Raw genomic sequence first — 23,119 nt, forward strand, 5'->3', positions numbered from 1 at the left:
GTTTTGTTTTTGTTGTTGTTGTTGTTTGTTTGTTTTGCTTTTTAAGCTGCTTATTGTGATAATTAATGTCTACTGTTACATAGTGCTAACTGTATTTTTTGGCATTTATCTTTAGCCTTACCCAAACCTCCTGGAACACCTGTGGTGACAGAAAGCACAGCGACAAGCATAACATTGACTTGGGATTCTGGAAACCCTGAGCCAGTTTCTTACTACATAATCCAACACAAACCCAAAAACTCCGAGGAGCCATATAAAGAAATCGATGGGGTGGCCACAACACGTTATAGCGTAGCTGGCCTAAGCCCATATTCAGAGTATGAATTTCGGGTGGTTGCTGTAAATAACATTGGGCGAGGGCCACCCAGTGAGCCTGTGTCAACAAGGACTTCAGAGCAAGCACCTTCAAGTGCACCACGCAATGTGCAGGCCCGTATGTTGAGCTCTACTACCATTTTGGTACAGTGGGAAGAACCTGAGGAACCTAATGGACAAATACAAGGTTACAGAGTTTATTACACCATGGACCCCACTCAACATGTCAACAGTTGGATGAAGCATAATGTGGCTGACAGCCATATTACCACTATTGGAAATCTGGTACCACAGAAAACATACTCTGTGAAGGTTCTTGCTTTCACTTCTGTTGGAGATGGACCACTTTCTAGTGACATTCAAGTCATCACTCAAACAGGAGGTAAGCTAGCAATGAACAGAATTTGTGCGAAAAAATTAGATACATGCAGAAGTGTTGCAGAGAGAGAATTTTAGTTTAAAATGTTGAAAAAAAACTTCCTTTCAAGGATAACCAGTTTATTCAGGCAGCTTTTGCAGATAACCTTTTCTCAATTCCACAGTGCAAGTTATCGTTGAAGAGTGGAAATTATCCCCTCACACTTTTATTTCTTTCTTCATCAATCTCAAGAAGTTTAACTGAAGTTTAACTGAAGTCTCAGGGAGACCTTCATCCTGGAGGTGGCCATATGTTATGGTTTCTACTTGGCAGTGCTCTGTGCACCAAAAGTGTTTGTCAAGTAGTTCTTCACAGCTTTCTTTGATGAGTTACCTGTGTTGGTGGGTTTAGGTGGCATGTGGTTCCCTTATAGTACATCACTCTAGTGAATCTTACGTTTGGAAATTTAAAATGTATGTGTGCTGCGTGTGTATTCAAATAATTGGTAAGGTTCTGAAAACACATAAAACATGAAAGCATTAAAAAACCAACAAACCTTTATGTAGGTTCCAGCAAGCAGTTCTGTACACTTTGGATTTATAAATCAAATCCAACCTGCCCCTACTAAGTGTATACCACAAGGTCACCATTTTCTTGCTTTATGTTTGCAGTTAGGTTGTTTTGTTTCTGCACGGGGGTTTTAGGTCCATGAATTAGTTTTATTAGCAAAGGACAAGCAAGCATAGTGAAAAACATTGCAGAGAATTTTTATGAAATCAAAAGCGAGAAGCACTGGTGGAGCTACACTGCAGAAAGTGTTTTATTGTAGCAATAAGAAATAAAAGTTCCCTTTACCTAGCGGTTTAGAGAAAACTGTATGAAGTGTTATTGAAGGTCAGTGATTGCCTAGAAATATTATATAATACTACTTGAATTTTTTAGTACTGGGAAATTTCCTGTTGAAGAATTTAGCATCCCTCAAATTGTTAAAAAAAGTATCTCTAAAGTGTAACTGAAGACAGTTATGTTTCATCCACTTTTTACTTCTGCGTTTTACCAATATGCATTTAATGAAGAATAGAAATTGAGGTATTGTCCGGAGCCTAAGTGTTGTGTTACACAAAGGTCTAGGTGTTACCTTTTACAGTGTCTCAGCTGAGAAGTTACTAAATTATTTTTTTTAGACCTTTTAGTTGTACATTAAAATGTGTCTGTGTGCACATGCAAATGTAAATATGTACACCATAGTTTAATTTTGGCAATTGTAACCTCTTTCAGGAACTAGTTTTTGTCTTGACATCTGACTTCTTTTTGAATCCATGTACAAAAAGCTTTTAAAGAAGAAGGTTTAGTGAGCTCCTCATCTGTGTTTTCACTTACAACCATAAACCTTTTAGATTAGCAAGAGTTTGACAGTGGCTTCCCCAGAGAAGGATGAAACAATCAAAATAATAAGCACTGAAGCTCAACTAGACCAGCCCAAGTTACATTACTTTCTGAGGTCACTTCAGAAAAGCTCTGCTTATTATAGAACTTGCCATTAAACATGCCTGTCTGTTTCCGATTATTGTTGCAATCTGAAGAAATTATGACAAAATTAACAGTGCAGGAGGGATTCTCAATACATGTTTTCAACTTCATAACAGGGTTGACTTGACATTGTTTATTTGTGACTATGTTAAAAAATCAAAAGAAAACCAAAAATGTGGCATACAGAAGACATTTTTAAGCACTGATACTTGTGCTTGAATTACGAACATTTTAAGTCATAAAAGAGAAAAATAGCTAAAAAAGTCTTGTGCAGTTCTCCAGTTCAGGGTATGTTTAAAAACTAAGATTGTCCCATCTTTCTATCCAGCAGTTTCTCTTCAGTGAACACTGCACAATAAAATGCCCTCCTTGCCCTTCTCTTCCAGATTTGCTGTAATTTAAATCTGAATATGATTGTTTTGGTTTAAGTCTCTCTGAAACTGAAACTCATCCAGATAAATATAGTGAATTATAAAGTGCCATTTAAAAACAGCGGAAATGGATTTAATGGAAACATAGTAAAAGAGTAAAAATGGGAATGGCATGGTGATTACCTTTTGATTGACTTTTTTTTTTCCTTTTTTGAAACAAATAAGCCTGTCATTGTAAATATGTGGCTTAACCCTTATGCTTACTTTGGGGATATTAGAGTATGTGTACAACAAAATCTGATTGACAGCTGTGACGTACAGGCTTTGTTAGCTTGGTTTCCTTCAAAGCTTTCCTCCCTGATGTGTATTCTGATCTTTGGAGAGAGATTATAAAAAATGAATAATTTGTTTAAAAAAAACCTGTTTACGAGAATCTTTGCTTTCTTAGTACAGCAAAATTGTTCTTTTGAAATGGTGTATGAGTGGCTTCTCACTTTGCAGGTCAGCTGAAACTCTGCTGATAGTGAAAATTAGGTTTCTAATTAAAATATTAACTAGGAACATGTAGTTTGAGGGGAAGAGAAGGCAGCATTTTTCAGACAACCAAACATAAAAAAAAAAAAAGTTTTATGTTCAGTTTTGTGTTTCAGTATTCTGCTTAAGCTTTTTAGGGAAAAGCCATGTCCTATTGCCCAGTTATTTTCAGCAGTGTTTTCTTTACTGTAAAAAGACACCATTTTAAGAAATGAAGTAATCACAAAACAGCTGTAGAGCTGAACTTTTTGAATAAGGGAAGATCAATTCCAAAAGCTACACCTAAGAAAGTCCTTATTCTGCTTTTTGGGTCAAAGGATTTGAGTCTGCTGAGGATGGAGTCAGGACCAGTATAATAATTAGGTGAATTGACTTACTAACACCAAATTTTAGAATAAAGACATGTCAGTATAAGCTTTAGTGTGATACTTCTTGTCCTTTTTCTTTACTTCATGAGGAAACAAAAGCTCTGTTGGTTTATCTCCATTTAGCTGCCCAGGACACACTTTTTAGGTATCTTCCCATATTTCCTTTCTTTGCTTAAACTGTCAGAAGTACACATAGTCTCTGAGCAACATACTTTAACCTGTGTGTACCAGAAAAATTTTTGAGCTTTAAACTGAATGTCTGGGTTTGGTTTTGGTTTGATTTGGTTTGGTTTGGTTTCGTTTTGTTTGGTTTCATTTGGTTTGGTTTTTAATCTGTAAAAAGAGGATAGCTACTGAAGGAATTCACAGAATCCTGTTTTTATTCTGAGCTTAGGTAGAGAGAGGGCAGAGTGAAAGATACACGAAGTCTACTGGATAGTGGATTATTGGAGAAAGAGAGAGAAAAAAAATGTTCTGGGAAATGGATGTGTACCTGTAAATATATGCTTCTTTAAACAAGAACTTACAATGTAAAACATATTGTTAATTTTAAACCAAGGACTGGCAGTGGTTTGAAGACTAAGGATTATCACAGTTATAAAAGGGTAATCTTTTGAACATATGGAAAAGGACAGTAATGAGAAGGTTGAGTATCTGATTTGCAAAGCACTTAAACAGAGCCTTAGCTTAAGGGAAATGAGTTAATGGTTCTGGAGTTCTTATTGTAAAAGAAGATCAGAAATTCAGATTAAGGGAGTCTGTAGCAAGGGAATACAGTTCTGTGTTGTAGCAATCTAGCTACTTTGCCAGAGATGTCAAATTTTTTCATGAACACATGAATGGGGAAACCTCATGTCTCTGAAACTCCACAGTACTAGTCGCCTAGTGAAGGATTTCATGGAAATGGACTTCCACGAGGGAAAGTTTGAGAGCCTGCAGCTGGAAGTTCAACTTTGATGCAAGGAAGCAGGTGGAAGGAGAATAATTTGGAGCTGAGGTGGGGTGCAGGATGGTTTTTAAGTGACAAAATTCCCCTTAAGGAACATTTCTGGTCAAGTAGGAAAGACTATTTCAGTTTTTGAATAACCCCTCTGCTCTTAAAGCACAGTTAACTTCTATTGAGTGCCCCAGTATCTATGTTTACTTCATTTAAATGCTAACATGATGAGACCAATATTGAGGAACTTTCCCTCACACAGTGATCTTTCTAGCTTTTAATCTCCCTCTCTTTCTTCTGATTAGAACACAAAATAGGGTATGGATATGGAAATTTTTTTTTTTATTAAATCTGTTCTTTTTCTAGTCCAGAATTCTGATTTTTGCAGATACGTGGATGTGTGTTGGAAATGTGCACATATTACTTTTGCTACCTAACTTAAGTGTGGAAGGATGCAGCTTGAAATAATTTTAAGGCAACTCCAGTGCTACACTGTAGAAGTAGAGTGTGGACAGAATTACTCTGAAGAATAATTAATTTCTTCACTGTGTTCTCTAGTCATTCAGACAAGACTATGCGGACTCCGTCTTTAAGACTGACCAACATGTTTATTTTAGTCTGTGCAGTCCCTCAATGTCAGCTACGCATATTATTTTTAAAAAGTGATTTACGGATTTCTGGATATTTTTCATAAAATGTGCTATGCTTTTTAGACATTTAAAATGTATTGTAGTTAATTATTTTGAATACTGTGGTTCTGTGTTTGATACTGCAGAACTGCAAGCCTCAGCTATCTTCAGACTTATTTGAAGAGGTTATTTCGTTGTAGCAGAAAGACAGAGGGAGAGCAGGATGCACATATAGTTAGTACATTACCTGTTTTATTTTGTAATTATATTCCTTGAGAATTTGGTATTTCAAAAAGTACAAGTATGTTTTACAAAACAAAATCTCCGGAGCACATTAACTTTTCAGTTGTAAGAGCTTCTCTGTAGAGCTTTATGCTTCTTCCAGAGCAAGCAGAAGAATGAACTCTTGGTCCCTTTCAGTTCCCAACTGATTGTAAATTCTCCTGATCAATCTATTGTCCTGATTCCTAATTGAACTGACTGAGTTTTGCTTAAGGTATGGATTTCACCTTAGCAATGTCATGGGGCCCTTTCTAGCCTGGAGACTCTCCTTTCTTTTACCAGCATCACTTGCAAACCTAGCACAGCCCTGGAGTGTTTTTCTGATTGCCTCAGCCAGCTGAGGAGCTATGTAGGGAACTAAAGTGTCTTTCCGATTGGAGATCCCTTTTTATGATTCTGTTCTGGCACTTGAATCAGGGATGGACACAGAACCACATATGCAGGACAAGGTCCAGCAAGCTGTGTTTGCTTTTGTATCCAGCAATAAACATGTAGGACTAGGCAAGCAAAGGAGTAGAACTTGGTATGAAGTTTTGAAAAGAGTAATTCTGGACTTTGTTTTGTCACTGCATTGTGGTGTTTCATCATGTGTACTACCCAAGTTATGTCATGTTTACAAGCAATAAATAAGAAGAGGTATACTCAGTGCACGGGAAAGTTACGGGGTTTAATGTATGTTTGTAGAGCACATTGACCTCAAAGCAGAAAAGACAGAAACAACAATATTGAGAGAATGTTCACGTGAAAAGATTCCGTTCAGTGAGCTGACCATGTACAGCACTAATATGGAAACTTAGATTTGATCTGTGTAATTAAAAACACTTCAGCAAGAGTATAAAGTCCACTTACATAGATTTTCCAGTTTCCCTAGGTTTTTCCGACTCTGAAGGAGACCAGTACCTTCTGTCAGCTCCTCCAGCTTGGCTTAGTTCCCACGTGCCATTGAAGAATTTTTTGAACAGATGTTGTGTGTTCTAGGCATAAATCCTAAATAGCTTAAAAGTTATTGTTCCATTTTCTTATCTGCTACCTTTTCTTTGGCTTAAGTCTTGGATTCCCTACCAGAGTCTATCAGCAATACAGTTTGTTTAGTTTCTGTTATTTTGGTTTTGTTTTCTTTCTTCTCCATCTTCTCTATCTGTTTGGAGCAAAGCAGATTTCCCTGTCACCTCTTTCTTCTGTCAGTGTTTTCAGCTTCATAGTTGTCAACTGCAGTTGAAAAATGTGAGGGGAGACTAGATTTTGCAGCAAAATATTATTTTGACAAACAGCATTTGGGAAAGTCCAATTAACCATCAACTTGTCTTATAAAATGATAGAGAATTGCAGACCTAAGACCATAAAGGGTTTTTTTTTGAAAGGAATACTTGGAGGATGAGGCTCTTAAAACCTGCAGAGAGACAGGAAATACTCTTTGCTCTCCATCTGCTGCCATATTTATCATAGTGGATGGTACCAGCCTTCATATGGATCGCTTGACTGGTCACTTACTATTACCCCCTGTTGTGTTCTACAATTCATGTATCCATACATTAAGCGCAGATCATCGCATCACAGCACAATCCTGGCTGGCAGGGTGATCTTCTGGAGAGGTCTCCAGCCCAAGCCCCTGCCCAGAGCAAGCTCAGTCATGGGGTCAGACCGGGCTGCTCAGGGCTTCACCCAGTTGAAGTGTAAAAGCCCCCAAGGCTGGATACGGTCCAACCTCCCTGGACCCTGGTTCCACTGCTGGGTTGTCCTCATGCAGAAGAGGCTTCTTCTTATCTCCGGCCTGAGCCCCTCTGGTTCAGCTTGTGCTGCTGCATCTCGCCCTCCTGCCACACACTGCAGTGAAGAGCCCAACTGCGTCTCCTCCATTCCTTCATCGGTGCTGGGGGTATTAGGTGCTCCCGAAGCCAGCCCTTCTCCCAGTTGATCCAGCCCCAGTCCTGCAGCCTCTCTTCACAGGGCAAGGGCCCCAGCCCAGAGCCATCTTGCTGAGGCCCAGAACCACATGCAGTACCAGCTGTGGTCTGATGGGCACAAAGCAGAGGGGACAGTCCCTGCCCTCCCCTGGCTCTCGGGGCTGTCTCCTGCTTACACCATCCCTGGACCTTGTTGCTATCTGGGCACATGACTGGCCGTGTCTCAGCTCGCTGCCGCCAGGGCCCAGGGCCGTCCCCCACAGCTGCCCCCTGGCCCCATCAGCCCCAGCCTGCATCCCTGCAGGGGTCTGCCTTCCCAGGACAGGGCTTGCTGAACTTCATAGGGAACCGTCAGCCTGTTCCTCTCACCTCTCCACCTCCCTCTAAACAGCAGCCTGGTCCTTGAGTGTGTCAACTGGTCCCCCCCAGCTTGATGTCATCTGCAAACCTGGAATGTGTGCCCTCCATCCCCTCTTCGAGGTCACTGATAGAGATGTCAAAACAAGATGGATAGCATGGCACAGATAACAGAAGCTGCTGTTTGACCTTCCATGACCAGGCAAAGGTGATTTTGCAACTCCAACCATGCTGCTCAGTTACTTCGCCGAAATAATTTTTTTCCCTATCCTTTGATACACATTGAAACAATTTTTTCCACAGGTCGGTTTTACCACTTTTTATCTTTTTCTCAGATGAAGCAAACAAAATGCCTACAGCCAGGTACCCACCTGAGTTTTATGAGATACATTTGGAACAATCTGTAGCAAAATAAACACTTCCAAATAGCTGCCCAGACTCTAGATTTTATTACTAAGTTTTGGCAAGCCTGCAGTGGAGCTCCACATCTACTTTAAGCCATGTTCAACAGGAGGCAAATCTGCAGCTGTTGTCTGCCTGTTACTCAGGAATGTTTTGAAGCAGCTAACCTAAAAAGTTGTAATGTTCACCTAGTAAAGGCATTTCAACAACTATGCTATAGATTTGCCAAGTTAAAGTTTGGTTTAGGGGTATTTCAGAATCTGTTTCAAAGTTAGAAATTATCCAGTTATCCCACTATCTCCCTCTTAATTTCAAATCCATTCAATTTTAAAGGACAAAATTAGAAGTATTTCTGTCAAAAATACTTTGTTGATATTTCCTGTAATTGCTCCCTGAGCTTTGTAATCTTCCCCCTTTTGCACTTTGCAGTGCACCAGGAAGTGGTCTCTTTTTGTACCAGGCATCTTTTAGAAAAATAGCTAATTACTCCTATCCTTTTTTCTTCCCGTAAAGAGACTTGGTCTCCTGTTCACCCTCATTCATCCCTGCAGAAATCCTTCTATACCTTTCCTTTTCTATTTTGTCCCATTTCTGAAAAAAAAAACAAGTGAATGGTAGGGACTTGTAACCTCCATGCAGGAGCTTGAATATGCACCTCATGTTAGAAGGTTTAAAGGTTAGATATCAAACCTGCACCAGCGTACACGAGGGCAGTGTTATCTTCAGGGTGACATTCTGTAGAAGTCTGGGGAAGATAAGAATTACAACGACAAATTATTTTTACTGTTTGCTCCATGGCATTTTTATGTCTTTTACTGTACAAAAGAAACATACTTGTAACGCTGTAATAAAATTCCACCCCAAAAAATGATTGTGTAATGATCATTATTGTTACATCCTACTTGTCACACCTGTTCTCAGTATGTGCTAAGAAGTGCATCTTGTGGTTTTTTCTTAAAAAATAAGAGCATGCCACATTTTATTCTTTAAAAGCCAGAAATGCTGTGGAAGACTGTTTCATGCCTTATCAATAGCACGATAAACCGAAAGTAATGTTTTAGAACTTGGGTGCCAAAAGGATTGTATACATTCCAATGACAGGGTTATATTTTGCTGTCTTTTCCCAGTCAACCTTATTATTTGCCTTAGATTTTGCAGAAGTAAATGAGGGTAACATTTAGTCTGGATAATTTCTGTGATGGTTACACAAGACATAACAACAGAGAATGTTCCTGATTCATTATTGGAATCAAAGTTGCATTTTTAGTTCTTGCAATTAGAAGATGTTGTTACTAGAAATTCAGATATATTGGTAAAAATACCAGTCATTAAAAGGGTAGAAATATGTCTAGGGCTTCTGTTCAATTGCATTTCCATTCTGTGTTATTTACACTGTGAAGCATTTATTTGAAATCCTTGATAATTTGTAATGTGTGAATTAAATATATCATATTCTTTTCTGAGCTCAGATTAATTTATTTCATAGTACAGTTAATGAATTTGCTTAAGGTGAATAAGCTCAATAAAAGTAATATTGTGTCAAATATTCAGATAATAGTTTAAAAGGTTTGAAAGATAAGTGTTGAACTAGCCACATAAACAATTGGCAACACTGCTCAACTTTTTCATTAGTGCCTGGTCAGCCATTGAACTTCAAAGCGGAACCCGAGTCTGAAACGAGCATATTACTTTCGTGGACACCTCCACGCTCTGATACCATTTCCAGCTATGAACTGGTTTACAAAGATGGGGAGCACGGGGAGGAGGTAAGTGAAAAGACTATACAACTTTTAAGTACTCTTTAATAGTCAGACATAAAATGCTGCAATGGTTTATAATTGATGGATTAGTAACTTTCTTTAGTACAAATGCCTTGATATTTAAGTTTGTTAAACTCAGCCTAATGATAGGCTGAGAGTGTGTAAACAGCAGAAAATGCTGACGATGATTACCAGCCAGTGGAACTTCGCTGTTGTTCACAACGAGTCATCTGCAGAAGTCGCACCCAGTTTCAGACATTGATCATGTCTCCCCAAGCCTGTTCCTCTGCAAAGGCTTGGAAGCAGAAGTGTTTTGGGGCATGTTATGGACTCATTAAGATTTTTTGCACTTATACTTGGACTTTAAAGTCTATTTTCAGCCTTAGAGATTTTTTGTTTCTCTTTGCCACCATTTAAGAGAGTTCTCAAGCTTCTCTAACCTTTCAATAATATTTGAGAAGAAAATAGTTTTTTTTCCTAGAGACAAACACTTGCTGCAGTCTTTTTCTGTACCATTATTTCCTAAAGAATGTTCAGTCTGAGGACCTCTGTGGTGTTAGTACTGTAGACTTTAGAATAAACTGTTCTTCTGATACGGAAACCATGTGATATTGCCAGGTGTCCCAAACAAAAGAAAGAAGCTGGCAGTCTCAGAAGGCAGCAGGAGAGTGTCAGCCTCATTGATTTTTTCTGCATCATCAACTCCTTGCTGATGCTTCAACTGAGCTTATGTTTATGGCGGCTTCACACATATACTGTGAATGCATAAGCTTATTTTGTGGAAGGGGGCCAGATCCGTATTTCACCTCCAAATAAGATGCAGGCCCCTGCTTAATAATTCTTCTTTGGAAGAATTTGCTTCTTAGTAATTTGGACACAAATTTAACTACGAGGTTAAACCCAAGATTACTCACATTATAAAACCCTGGAGTTTACTGTCATAAGAATTAACTATAGGTAAGGCTTCGTTCATGTGTTATTGTCTGAACAGCCTTTTATACTTGGTACACAGCTGTTACTTCCTCAAACAGTCAAACAATATTTCCGGCTCTGAGTTTCACCCATTAAGCTGTCAACTTTAAAAAATATTGTTCCTTAATGTGTGGTTGTTAAAAGTAATGTATTCTTTTTCGCTTTGGTTTACTTTGGTTTTTTTCAGATATATTTTCTTGAATTTAAATTTTTCTCAATAGAGTTATCATCAGAGTATAAAAGCATTTGTTCTATAGGAAACATATGGAATTCAGAGTCTCTGAATATTAATCAAGACATCCTTTTATTACCTACCTTTAGCAACGGGTTTCCACTGAACCCACTACATCTTATCGCCTGCAAGGCTTAAGGCCGAACAGCTTGTACTTATTCCGTCTAGCTGCACGTTCTCCGCAAGGCCTGGGTGCTTCAACAGCAGAAATCTCAGCGAGAACCATGCAGTCAAGTAGGTGTCTCTCCTTGCTAACTTTATTCCCTTGTCTTGTATTTCTCAGAAAGATTAATCTCAGTAGCCCAGAGAGGCAGCAACAGAGAAAAAGGCAAAATACAAATACAGACAAAATAAAAATACAGCATTCATGGTGCTTAATATAGCAAAAGAATGCTTAAAATGTGTATTTTTGTGGGTGTGTTGTGATCAACTTCATATATGAGTGGCTTTTATATAGTTTCAAAAAAAAAACTCTGTAAACCAGTGTCTAAGGAGACAATATTATCCTGTCATAATAATATTTTATTTTATTTTATCATAAGATAAAATGTTTTATCACGCAATAGATGTACATTAATAACAGTCCTCCACCTGTAAAATTATACCTGCCCAGTTTGCAGATTTCCGTTATACTAGGTTGTTCCTGCAGCATCTCACTGAAGTACAAAAAATTTCTAGAGTAGGTCCGTTGAATATTTAAGACTGTACCAAAAATTTCTTCATAACTGTTCTTCTATGGTAGCTAATCGTCCTGATTTTAAGTTAGATTTTTCTAGTCTAGGGGTTTTATGATGTTCAGTCATCTTTACACCTGTAGAAAAATTGTTTTCTCACTGGATGCATATGGAAACAGTGTCATGAAATTCATCACATTTTTCTGCAAATGAGATGCAAAAATTTGTCAGGCATTTATATATACATTTTAAAATATTTAAATTAAGACTTAATTAAAACAATCAGATATTCAAGGATGATGTCCAGAAGTGCTACTCTTGCCTGATAAGTTATGCTTTCCTGACAGTTTGCATTACACTGTGTAATTTTAAAACTTAATGCAATTCTGTTTGTATTTGTTTTAAATTAAATGGCCTTTTCTTGAAGTAATATTATTCAAAACAGAAAATTCAAATTCTCAATTGACATGAGGCTTTTCAATTTGCAGTCATGACAGATGTGATTACACCATCATTCTTTGTTAGGGTTATTTATAAATAGTAATTAGTGTGACTGGAGATACAGTGCTGCAGACCTTTAACCAAAGCTAAATGTGCTTCTGAAGCATTTCTGAGGCATTTGGAATAAGCATAAGAGACAATTATATAACACAAGGCTACTTTTAGCGGTAGTGGCAAGGCACCTTTTAATTTTAGTAATCCAGAATCAGTAATTTGATGAAGAAAAAGGTATTTATTTATTCTGAATAGCTATTTAGAATGCTCATTCTCTTATATTGGCTGAAAATTGCTTAGACTGTGCATACAAAATAAACAGCTAGGGGCCAAGGTTGCATGTTCCATATATAAGCACATTGCCATTTTTCCCTTCTTGAATATAAGAATATGTTATGCTTTTTTCAGCCTTATGTCTTCAGATAGTAGGAAAATCCAATTGATTTCAGTGGGCAGACCCTGGTTGTTTGCTGAAAAGATTGCAAAATCTTTTTTGCAAGAGTTGTGTATTTTAAGAAAAAAGTATATGCATTAATAAAACTGGTTACACAAGTAGCCTACAGATTATCCCTGATTGCATAAATGCAATATTTTGCATTTTCAGAGTATAATGGATTAAAAATTAATAAACTTCTATAAGTTTATTAGCAATATTCACCAGAATACGCTATTGCCTTTCATCTTGGTTTAAGAGGAAGATGCTACAGGGATTTATTTCTTTACATATAAAATCGTTGAGGGACATTTTACTTGCATTTTACTTCCTGCACAAGTTGATGGTAGAATGGAACCAACATGTTTTGAGTACTTGATTACTGAATTAGCCTAAAAAAACCCACCCCAAGTGTGATAATTCTCATCTGTCTCTTCATCCATCTCCTCCAGTTAGTTGAAATGCTGATACATTCCCTCCTGTTTTCCCTTCAAAAGAGCAGTGTACCACACTGAGTAAAAAGCCATTGATCCCTGTAGAAGAACTGTGGGGAACCGGAAGATACATGTGTAAATGCAATAGGTCACAGCAGGGTCCTAGGCCCTCTCTGTTGCTTTAATTTTATTTGATGTGCCTGGTATAAGTACCAGAAATCCATTTGTTTCTTTTTTCCCTCAAAAAATGGGAAGAAAATAGTAGACCAAAAAAAAAAAAAAAAAGAAAGATCTTGCACCCAAAATTTATGTTTTCCTTACAAGAGACAAGGCAGAAATAGGAAAGGAGTCCACGTCCATTACTTCTGCCAGTGAATTTGAACTATGGCTCCTTTTTTGGTGCTCTGAATGATCTCAGTTAGTAAGCAAAGACTTTGCCAAGTCAAAGTGCATTTAAGCACATAAATGCATACCTAACTTTCAGCACTTGATTTGCCTCACTGAAAGCAATGCAATGACATACATGCTTAAATGCTCTGAAGCCCAGAAAAGGTAAATATGCTAACAGACTCCATCAAGTACAAATCAGTAAAGGTGAGCACTTTTGCTCTGGAAGATTGGTTCTGGTGACAAGAGACGAAACACAGTCAGAATCTCTCACCGATCTGATGTGCTTGTGAACTCTCTTTGTAAAATGAATACCTGCTTTCTTGACACGTTGTGTGGGGGTAGATATTTTTTTTTTTTCCCTATAGAAGTTACCTACATTACTGGTAGGATTTAATTCTTTGCTAGCAAAGGTGTCTCCAAGAGGAGTTAAAAAAATAAAACTGACAGCTGATCTAGGGTAAGTACAAGTTACAGTCAGAATCAACAAGCCTGTCACTTTTTCCTGGTAGGTAAATCTTTGACTAAGACTTTCCTCGTCTTCTATTGACTGCATGCTCCTAGTATGTTGGCTGCAATAGATGTTTCAGTAAATGCTTTCCATTTAAACGTAATTTGCGGCTGACTTGTGCCAGGCAGACTCAGTTATAATAAAAACCTGAAAAAATAATAATTTGTTTATGAGAGTGGAGAGGCTACAAAAATGGCAATTTATGGAGCAATTTCTAGCAATTATTGCAAGTTTTTAGGAGTTCTGTAAAAAGAGAATTTTTCTCAAAGAAAGTAAATGCACTTGAAAGGGATATGTCCAAATTTGTAAGTAAATACATGTGACATCTTTTAAAATATTGCAGCTTGCACTAATTGCAATGATTATAAAGATAGATCATAGTAGTCATAGAAGTGTCACGTTTTTGTTTTATTTCAAGAAGAATTTTAATTACAGGTAGGTAATATTATTTTGAGGTTTCATTTTCATGTATTTCCCCCACATCCTTTTTCACCATTTAGTTGGTCTATTCATTTTCAGTTTCCTCATGTTAATAAGCCAAGGTGCATATGATTATCTGAAACTTTGCTTTTTTAAGTTTTTACTTTTTTTGGTTTATTTTTTATTTTCATTTGATTGTCTTTTATTTATTTTTATTTTTTCTTTTGTTCATTTTTTTCAATCACTCCTATCCTTTCACTCAAATCCTCCTTTAACCCACTACTGAAATTAGAGCCATCAGCTCCTCCTCAAGACATTAGTTGCACAAGCCCCAGCTCCACTAGCATTTTGGTAAGTTGGAAACCTCCACCAGTGGAAAAACAGAATGGCATTATCACTGAATACTCCATCAAGTACATTGGGATTGATGGAGAAGATGTCAAGCCCCATGAAATTTTGGGAATTTCCTCGGACAGTACCCAATACCTTTTGGAACAGCTGGAAAAATGGACTGAGTACCGGATCTCTGTGACTGCCCACACTGATGTTGGACCTGGCCCAGAGAGCTTAGCAGTATTGATTCGGACAGATGAAGATGGTATGTTGCCTCCACTACATCAGTTTTGCGCCTCTATGACTCTCTGTCTGCTGTCTTTTGTATAGCCTAACAGTATTTTTTTCTGCTCCTCTTTTTTCCCAAACCACAGATATTATCAGCCTTTGAGTTTTTTAATCAAAGACTTGTCCTTTCTACACTATTTTTATATTTGGTATTTTTATTTTTTTTTAACAGAAAGTACCTTTTTGTGAGTGACATGAATCTGCTGCCCCTTTGAGCCCATATATATCCTTCTTGCTCCTCCTTTAACACAAAAATTACTCAGGGAAAATCTTCCTGCCTTTTCCTTGATTTTACAGTCATTGTTATTTTTAAACAATTATGTCTGTGAACTTTTTTTCAGGTTTTGGTTTTGGTTTTGGTTTTGGTTTTGGTTTTAACTGCTTTCTTGTTCCATGTTGTGCTTTTTGATTTGGTTTTTTGGGGTTTTTTTTTTTTGAGTTTTGTTTTTGATCTTGGAAAACTGATGCTCCACACATTTTCTTTTCTTCCATGCTTGAAAGTGACAGAAGACAGGCCTATTATCAGCCTCCTTTTTGTACTACTGAAAAAAAAAAAATGAAACACAGAACTTAGCAAACAAAAATAAGGGAACCTTTTTTTGAAATCTTTTGTGGTTTTATTAGTAGTAGTAGTAGTATTATTTCAATTATTAAAATATCTCTTTGTACTATAATGCTTTGAATCTCAAAGCATCTTCCTTGGCTTTTGTACATTTTTACATGTTTTTCTATTTCTCTAATACTCTTTTTTCTTCCATTTTTTGCATCAGTCATGTTTTTTGATCTTTTCACTGAAAGGTAGAGCAGATTGGTTGAGCATTTTCATTTGTTGAACAATTTGTATTCTTCAAAGAAAACATAGTGAGTCTGCCCTTTTAAAAAGAAAGCAAAAGACTTGGGTGGGGCAGGTGCGTGTAATTCTCTTCTGTCCAATGATGTTGTTCCAGTTCCTAGTGGTCCTCCTCGCAAAGTCGAGGTAGAGGCTGTCAACTCTACTGCTGTTAAAGTGTCATGGCGCTCGCCTGTACCCAATAAGCAGCATGGTCAGATCCGAGGATACCAGGTCCACTACGTGAGGATAGAAAATGGAGAGCCAAAGGGTCAGCCCATGCTGAAGGACATCATGCTGGCTGATGCACAGGTAATTAGGGCATTTTATGTTCTTTTCTAGGTTACAGTGAAAATATTTTGTGTACCAGAGAGCTATCCACAACTGCCTTTTTTTTTCTTTCTATATTTCAGCCTACCAGCTAACATTTTTTTATCTCTATTTAACAACTTTTTTTCAGAATACCTACATTTAAAGGTTCTTGGGCCAAACATAGGCACCCTTTTGTGCATAGGCGTGCAACTAACTGTTAAGCTCTGTGATTCTGCTGGCTCCCTTAAACCTGGAGAATTCACCCTATCCCTATGCTCTGAAGTTTTAAAGCATCAGGGAGATCTGAGCCAGGTCACAGTCAATGTAGCAAACTGTGCACTGCCTGATCCACCCACCTGATATTTCTTTGTTTCAGTGCAGAACCTAGAATCATTAGAAGCCTGTATTAGCCCATTATTACAGTGTTTCTGTCATTAGCGCGTATCCACCTCGCCACACGTTTCACAGGAAACGAATTTATTAGTGCAACTTTAGAAATCACCAAGGTATTTATACCTGTCATTATTCATATCAATAACTGTGCAATAAAATGAGGAGCTTAGTTTAAATAGGTATCAGGTTACTTATATTGCAAAATTTCCCCTCTGTTTTATAAATTATGAGACATGATGAAAACAAAAGCCTGATCACATCAAGTTTAAAAAGCTTCTAAAAATAGGATTTTACTGATTGGGATACACTAGTGCTCTGTAAAACTGAAGATTCCCAAAGCTCCTGGTACTGGAGGAATCATCCTACATTGAAACTATTATCAAGTACACACCTCTCACTGCTAGCTCTCAATTTATCGAATGACTGGAAATGATAAGAAATTATCAACCTAGCATAAAGTAAAGAGATAAACTTGCCTCTTAAGCATTTTATTTTGGCTTCTTTTGTTTCTTCTTCCAGTCTTATTTCTAAATTTCAGCTCTGCAGGTACCTTTTTTGAGAACAGCTCTCCCACATCTACATTTTGCTGATGACCCTATTCTCAAAGTGTTGTCTCTGTTCGTGGAGGTCTTTGTTGCAGTTTTACCTGCCAGTCTGTCTGTCTATCTATCTAGATGTATTTACTTATCTATTTTGCAAAACATGGTGTTCTTACAGCTTAAATTCAGTGGAGAGAAAGATGGATACAGGTGGGGAACTGGGAAGGGAAAGGGAAAAGGGAGAGGAGATGGAAAAGGATATGCTGCTGTGCTTTAGTTCTCCCATTCCTTGAACAGATTTTCACTTTCAACCTCTGTGTGGTAGTAGTTTAAAATAATTTTAAACACTAGAAGGTCAGAAACGGAGACTAGATGAGAGATTGGAGCCCAAATATCATAAAGACAAAAGTCGTATTTCTGTTTTTGCCTAGTTTGGCTTTGACCTGCCTGTTTGCCATTGGTTCACTCTGGATAGTCACCTCCTTTCTCCTCCCGCCTCTCCTTCCTGCCTGTCATATTTCTATAATGCATGTGATCAAGGCTTGTGCAGTATCAAGACCTTGATGGTAAAAGATCAGTGTGGTTAGGTTTCAAGACTAAAAAAATCCTGCTATTAATTTGAATAAGGCATTCGATTAATTTAGTAAACTTAAGCATACAGCCTATTAACATGATTAAATAGACAAAGTAGCCTTTAATTCTGTTTTTTAGGGAGAGCAGAAATAGAATTAAAAATGCCTGGCCTGATTTCATTAGCCAAATTCTACGTGATTCTAAACAATTTATTCAAATTGTACATGATTTTCCCAGGCATCTTTCATATTTATTTTACTATTAAGAAGAAAACATTACCTCAACCAGGCTACAAATCTCTTCATTTCTTTTGTTTTTCCTTTCAACATTCTTTACTCTCAATCAGTGGGAATATGATGATACTACTGAACATGTGAGTAGTTTTTGACTGGCCAGAAAAACAGTGTGTGTTGGGTTTGGGATTTTTTTTTCGTTTTTGCTTGTTTGCTTGTAACTTCCTTTTCTTTTTGAGTTTTCTTCGATTTTCTTTTTTTTCATCATTTGCACAAACGCATGCTGCTAACATCCCTTATGGCACTTTTTTCTTTTTTTTTTTTCTTTTTCCCAGGGAGAGTGGGGGTTACTGTTGCTTGCTTGTTCTGGGGTTTAGCATGATGCCAAAATGTACAGAATTTGTGTTTTCTTCTTTTTGATGGCTGTCACTAACTTTGCCTCACAATTTCCTCTCTACAAGAATATGTTAGAACAATAAAAAATGGTTCAGAGTTGCATAGCAATACTCAGATATTTCTGTATTCATTTTAAGGTTAACTTTTTTTGTGTAGCTGAAAGTTGAAGTCAGTTGTGCTTTCTTTTTGGTAATTTGATAAATGTATTTTGTATGCTATCAGGAAAGCCAAATGCCCTGTAGTGTTTATGCCTAAGTAATAGTGTTTGCTGTATCCAAATCACACTTTTAAAACAACAAAACTGCATGCAATCATATCTTTTACATCCTGAAGTACTGTTTGTTTTAGATGAGGCTAATATCTTCATCACTGTTTAAATGGCGATTTTTTTTTTTTTTTTTTGCCTTTTAGAATTATATTTTGTTAATATCAGGTGCAGTTTCCTTAGGAAAGATGAGAAGTCTGTCTTACAGATTTTGGCCTTTAGGGTCAATTCAATTCTGAGATAGAGTCTAAGGAGGGGGTTTTTTTGTAGGTTTTTTTAATGTGTTTTTATTTTATTTGAGCTATGGCCTCAAGTTGCGCCAAGGGAGGTTTAGATTGAACATTAGGAAAAATTTCTTTACTGAAAGAGTGGTCAGGCCTTGGAACAGGCTGCCCAGGGAAGTGGTGGAGTCACCATCCCTGGAGGTATTTAAAAGACGTGTAGATGAGGCCCTTAGGGACATGGTGTAGTGGGCATGGTGTGTTGGGTTGACGGTTGGACACGATGATCTTAGAGGTCTTTTCCAACCTGTATGATTCTATGATTCTATGATTCTATGATTCTATGAGCTATTTTGCCCTCTCCTTCTGATCATTACTTGTTATTTTTATATTGCTAATAACTGACTAAATACAATGCTGAAATCTAATCACATCTGTACTAAGCTTATACCCACTATTGAAAAATCCATTTACTGTGGATGGTCCGACCCATAGTTTTTATATTAACTTTTATGGTTGTTGCATCTGAAGGATGTATGATTGCACATTTGCTATTTATTCTAGATGCATAAATATACCATCTCTCTGGCAGCAGTGAAATTTTGTGTAGATTCATTCAGGCATGTGAAAATGCAAAGGAGTAGTCCAGTGGTTACAGACTGGAAGCTGATGAGTCAGGAGCTTCGGGCCAGTCAGTTGCCTCCAAATACTGTCCTTTTATATTTGCTTATAAAATTTATTTATATCATGAGTGTCAAGGATTAAATTCCTCTGGCTGCCCTTATAGCATGACATAACTTTAATTCATTTCAGTGGCTGACCCTTCACCATCTTATGTGTGTGTATACATGTGTTTGCATGCACATGTGTAAAAAGATTCCACTTGGTTTGACATGTACAGTTTGATCTTCCTACCGTTCACTTGTACTAGCTGAAGAGCTACTTGTTTTGGAGCTGATGAATGTTTGAGGGCCGTCAGTTTTATCTTCTGACCAGATTTTTAATTGTGTTTTAGGTAGATCTTTTAGACCTGAAGAGTGAGTTGTTTCTAAAGTCCTTTGAGATATTTAGATGCACAATCCAACCAGTGACACAGGTTGCAATGAAAGTGTTATGAAAGTAACAAGGCTTTCTTGTTCAGCTAAACCATCATTAGTTGCCAAGTGTGGTTACAAATGCAACTCTTGTCTTACTAGGCATTTTATAACTATATCAGTGAATGTCCTGTAAATGACTAAGTTAAATGGAGTTTCTCATATCTACATATGCATGCATTTCACAATATCAGTAGTATTTCTCAGGCAAAGCATTTCAGAATGCTTTATTCACTGTTCACACCACTAAGCCTTTGGCCTTGTGCCTTAAGCTACCTGAGGCATGCTATTTAGAAGTGTGCTGTCTTTTATTGCTTAAGTGAGTGAAACACCTTGCATTATGAATTATTCCACACAGAACAGTTTGTTGGTGCCCTCAAATGCTTGCTATCACTGCCGTTAGCACAAAAACGTGTGCACTGTATGTAATATACAGGGGTTGTCTGAAGGATTCCATGATCTCCTGAAAAACAATCTATTTTTAATAAATTGTTCTTGTTTTATTTCATCTTAGGAAATGATAATTTCTGGGCTTCAGCCTGAAACTACATACTCCTTCACTGTGACAGCCTATACAACAAAAGGTGATGGAGCACGCAGCAAGCCCAAACTCGTATCTACTACTGGTGCAGGTAATACTCACATACCCATTAATCTCTGAATTAAACCTTTGACTCTTCCTGCTAGTGTTTTGCTCCTACTATTTGGAAGTCTCCTGTTGTGTAAAAAGTGTTTATAGGACATAGAATTTTCTGTTTCAGTATTTGGCCCCTCATTTATTTAGATAAAAATGGAACCAGTGTCCCCCTTTGTCCCTTTCTCAGTTCAAGATGCGGCGAAAATGTAGTATTTAACTTTATACTTTCTAGCAGCTCTTCCGTTCTGATTGGTGTCTTCTTGGAGAGGAAAAAGTAGAAATTCAGAGCTAAGAAGGATATCTGAAAATCGTGCAAAAGGCTTTCCTGATCTTTGTGAGAGCAGCAATGCTGCTGCCTGTGAGTAAGAACATTGAAAGAACCTATCTGTATGGCAGTCACAACTTACCTCAGAAGATTATTAAAGCAGAGAATTAGAAAACAGAATGAAAGTCCAGTCAGTGAAACTCCGAAACCCATATTGCTTCAGTGGCAATTTGAGGCATAAGTGCAAAATACACCATGCCATTGTGTTCAGTCTGCATTTGATCACAGGTGGTACTAGATGGTGAGTATCTAACTGCATGACCAATTCAGCTGATTCAGTTAGCACTGATGGGACAAACTGAATTGCTTTTAGATGAGGAACAAGTTTTTTTAAATTTAATGGTTCACTGTGGTACAGCTTAACCAAATGATACCACCACAGCCTTAGTGTGGTGTTCACCTACAGGAGTTCACAGCGTATAGGTGTTCATTTTCTGGGTTTTGTAGCGTAGCCATTGAGGATATTCCATTACAATCACATGGAAACCTTTGTAGCACCATTACAAGCTCTCTTAATAACAATGTATTGTTTATGCTAATATATAAAGTCCAAAAAGCATATGTATTTATATTTATACTGAATCACTGAATGTAAAGCACATCTTGTACTAATATCAGAAACATCTCTATCCTTGTCTCATCAGCTTCTTTGGAAAAATCTCAGTCTTTGTGGCTAGATATACCATACAGTTTCATTTCAGATCTTAGAGCATCTTCTATTCATTACTCGTGACTGATGCTGAAATTTACCCTCCAACTTCATATCTTTCCTGAATTCTTATGGTCTGGGAAAAAAAGTGATATCTACTTCTAGCTCACATTTGAACTTGATTTAAGAAAAAAGATACTTGATCCATTATTCTTTTTAAAGTTCAGTTCCCAATTTAAATAAACACAATTATATAGATTATGATTTGATTAGTTTCCAGATATAAACATAGACTATGCAAATCTGCTTGCAAAACTTAAAGCTTCTGTGCATTTAGGCCTTATTGACTATTCATATTTCACTCTTCCAAGATCTCTGATGCTTCTACTTTAGAAAGACTAACAAATCCCATGTCCCATAAAACCCCGAGTGACTGAAACGCAATTGAGAATCAGAGGCATGCCTATAAATGTAATACATATTACATTTGTAATATGTATTGTTCTTGCTGTTTGCTTCATCCTGTGGACAAGTAATGTTTGCTCCTGGTCACAAGGATAACAGCTAGTTACCATTTTGCTCCTTCATACCTTCCAGGTTGTATGAACACCTCTTCATTTGCTATTACAGCTTGCCGTGGTTGAACTCTTTTTGTAAGGAAAATTCATATGCAGGTTTCTGAAAAAGGAGACAATAAATACAGTCAGTACCAAGAGTTTCCAGCTCACTGTCTTTCTATGAGAATACATCAGGCAGGTGAAGGAATGATGCATTAATACCAGGGGCTTGTAGGTCTGAAATACACCCTCCTATTCTCTGAGAGTTTCAACTTGATTTTTTTTCCTGAAAAGGTGCTATTCAAATACTACAATAAAGCAAATTACTTTCTAGCCTGACTTTCTAGTCTAATTCTTAAAGGTTTAAGTCAGGTGCAGCTGTATTAGAATGAGATTATATCCATAAGAGATATGAAAGGAGAATAAAGTCTAAATGTTTACTGGGGAAGCTTTCTATTCGTAAGCTATTCAGATGATAAGTAACTATTCAGCTGTGTTCAGTTAGTGATACAAAAGCATCATTTACATTTTTAGACAGGAAAGATTCACCAAATGTAAGTGAGCCTGCAGTATGGTAACTGCAGTTATTAGTGAAGTCACCGAGTGTGGTTAATATTTTCACTCCAGAGTGTATTTTTGTCTTATATTGTTTCCTTTTCTAGCTTTTGAAATCAGATGGAAGAAAAAATGTTACTGTCAAAGTATTTGAAAATTTTAAATTACTTGGGGCAGAAGTTGCAAAATATGTGATTAACAAGACTGATAAAAAGACTTACTAGTCAGTGATATCATGCAATTTTTATAGAGAATTTATTCAGGCCTTTAATTTCTGGGTCGTAGTAGTTGAAGAATCTCATAGCACAACAGCTTGTCCATTATTTGGAATTTACTCTCTGTACTGGACAGCACTCTTGAAATACAGATTTCAGCTAAGAGGAGAAAATTTACAAGACGGCGGTGTATTGTATAGCAGCTAACAGAAACAAATTACTTTGGGTAATTTGGCAAAGGCAGCTTGCATGAGCTTCTACTAGTAATGACATGCCATTACAAGTGTTTCGTGTAATGACTGTTGCAAAGGGGTGTGTGAGGGACATCTTGCTGTGTGGTAACGGACGTAGACTTCACTAGATCAGGGAATACATTTTTTCATGGGCAATTTCACTTCAT

At 37.3% G+C, this 23,119-nt stretch overlaps 1 protein-coding gene across 1 annotated transcript in view; it reads left to right on the plus strand.

Moving 5' to 3' along the window:
* PTPRD (protein tyrosine phosphatase receptor type D) overlaps positions 1-23,119 on the plus strand; it is a 1,348,716-nt gene that overhangs the window by 1,211,876 nt on the left and 113,721 nt on the right. The window contains exons 19-25 of the mRNA XM_075138097.1: positions 116-697; positions 9,620-9,753; positions 11,041-11,185; positions 14,598-14,903; positions 15,874-16,067; positions 17,919-17,945; positions 20,296-20,413. Of these exons, the coding sequence (XP_074994198.1) occupies positions 116-697; positions 9,620-9,753; positions 11,041-11,185; positions 14,598-14,903; positions 15,874-16,067; positions 17,919-17,945; positions 20,296-20,413 (1,506 nt within the window). The remainder of the gene's footprint in view (positions 1-115; positions 698-9,619; positions 9,754-11,040; positions 11,186-14,597; positions 14,904-15,873; positions 16,068-17,918; positions 17,946-20,295; positions 20,414-23,119) is intronic.

This window comes from Calonectris borealis, chromosome Z (assembly GCF_964195595.1).
Source record: "Calonectris borealis chromosome Z, bCalBor7.hap1.2, whole genome shotgun sequence".
Taxonomy (NCBI): domain Eukaryota; kingdom Metazoa; phylum Chordata; class Aves; order Procellariiformes; family Procellariidae; genus Calonectris; species Calonectris borealis.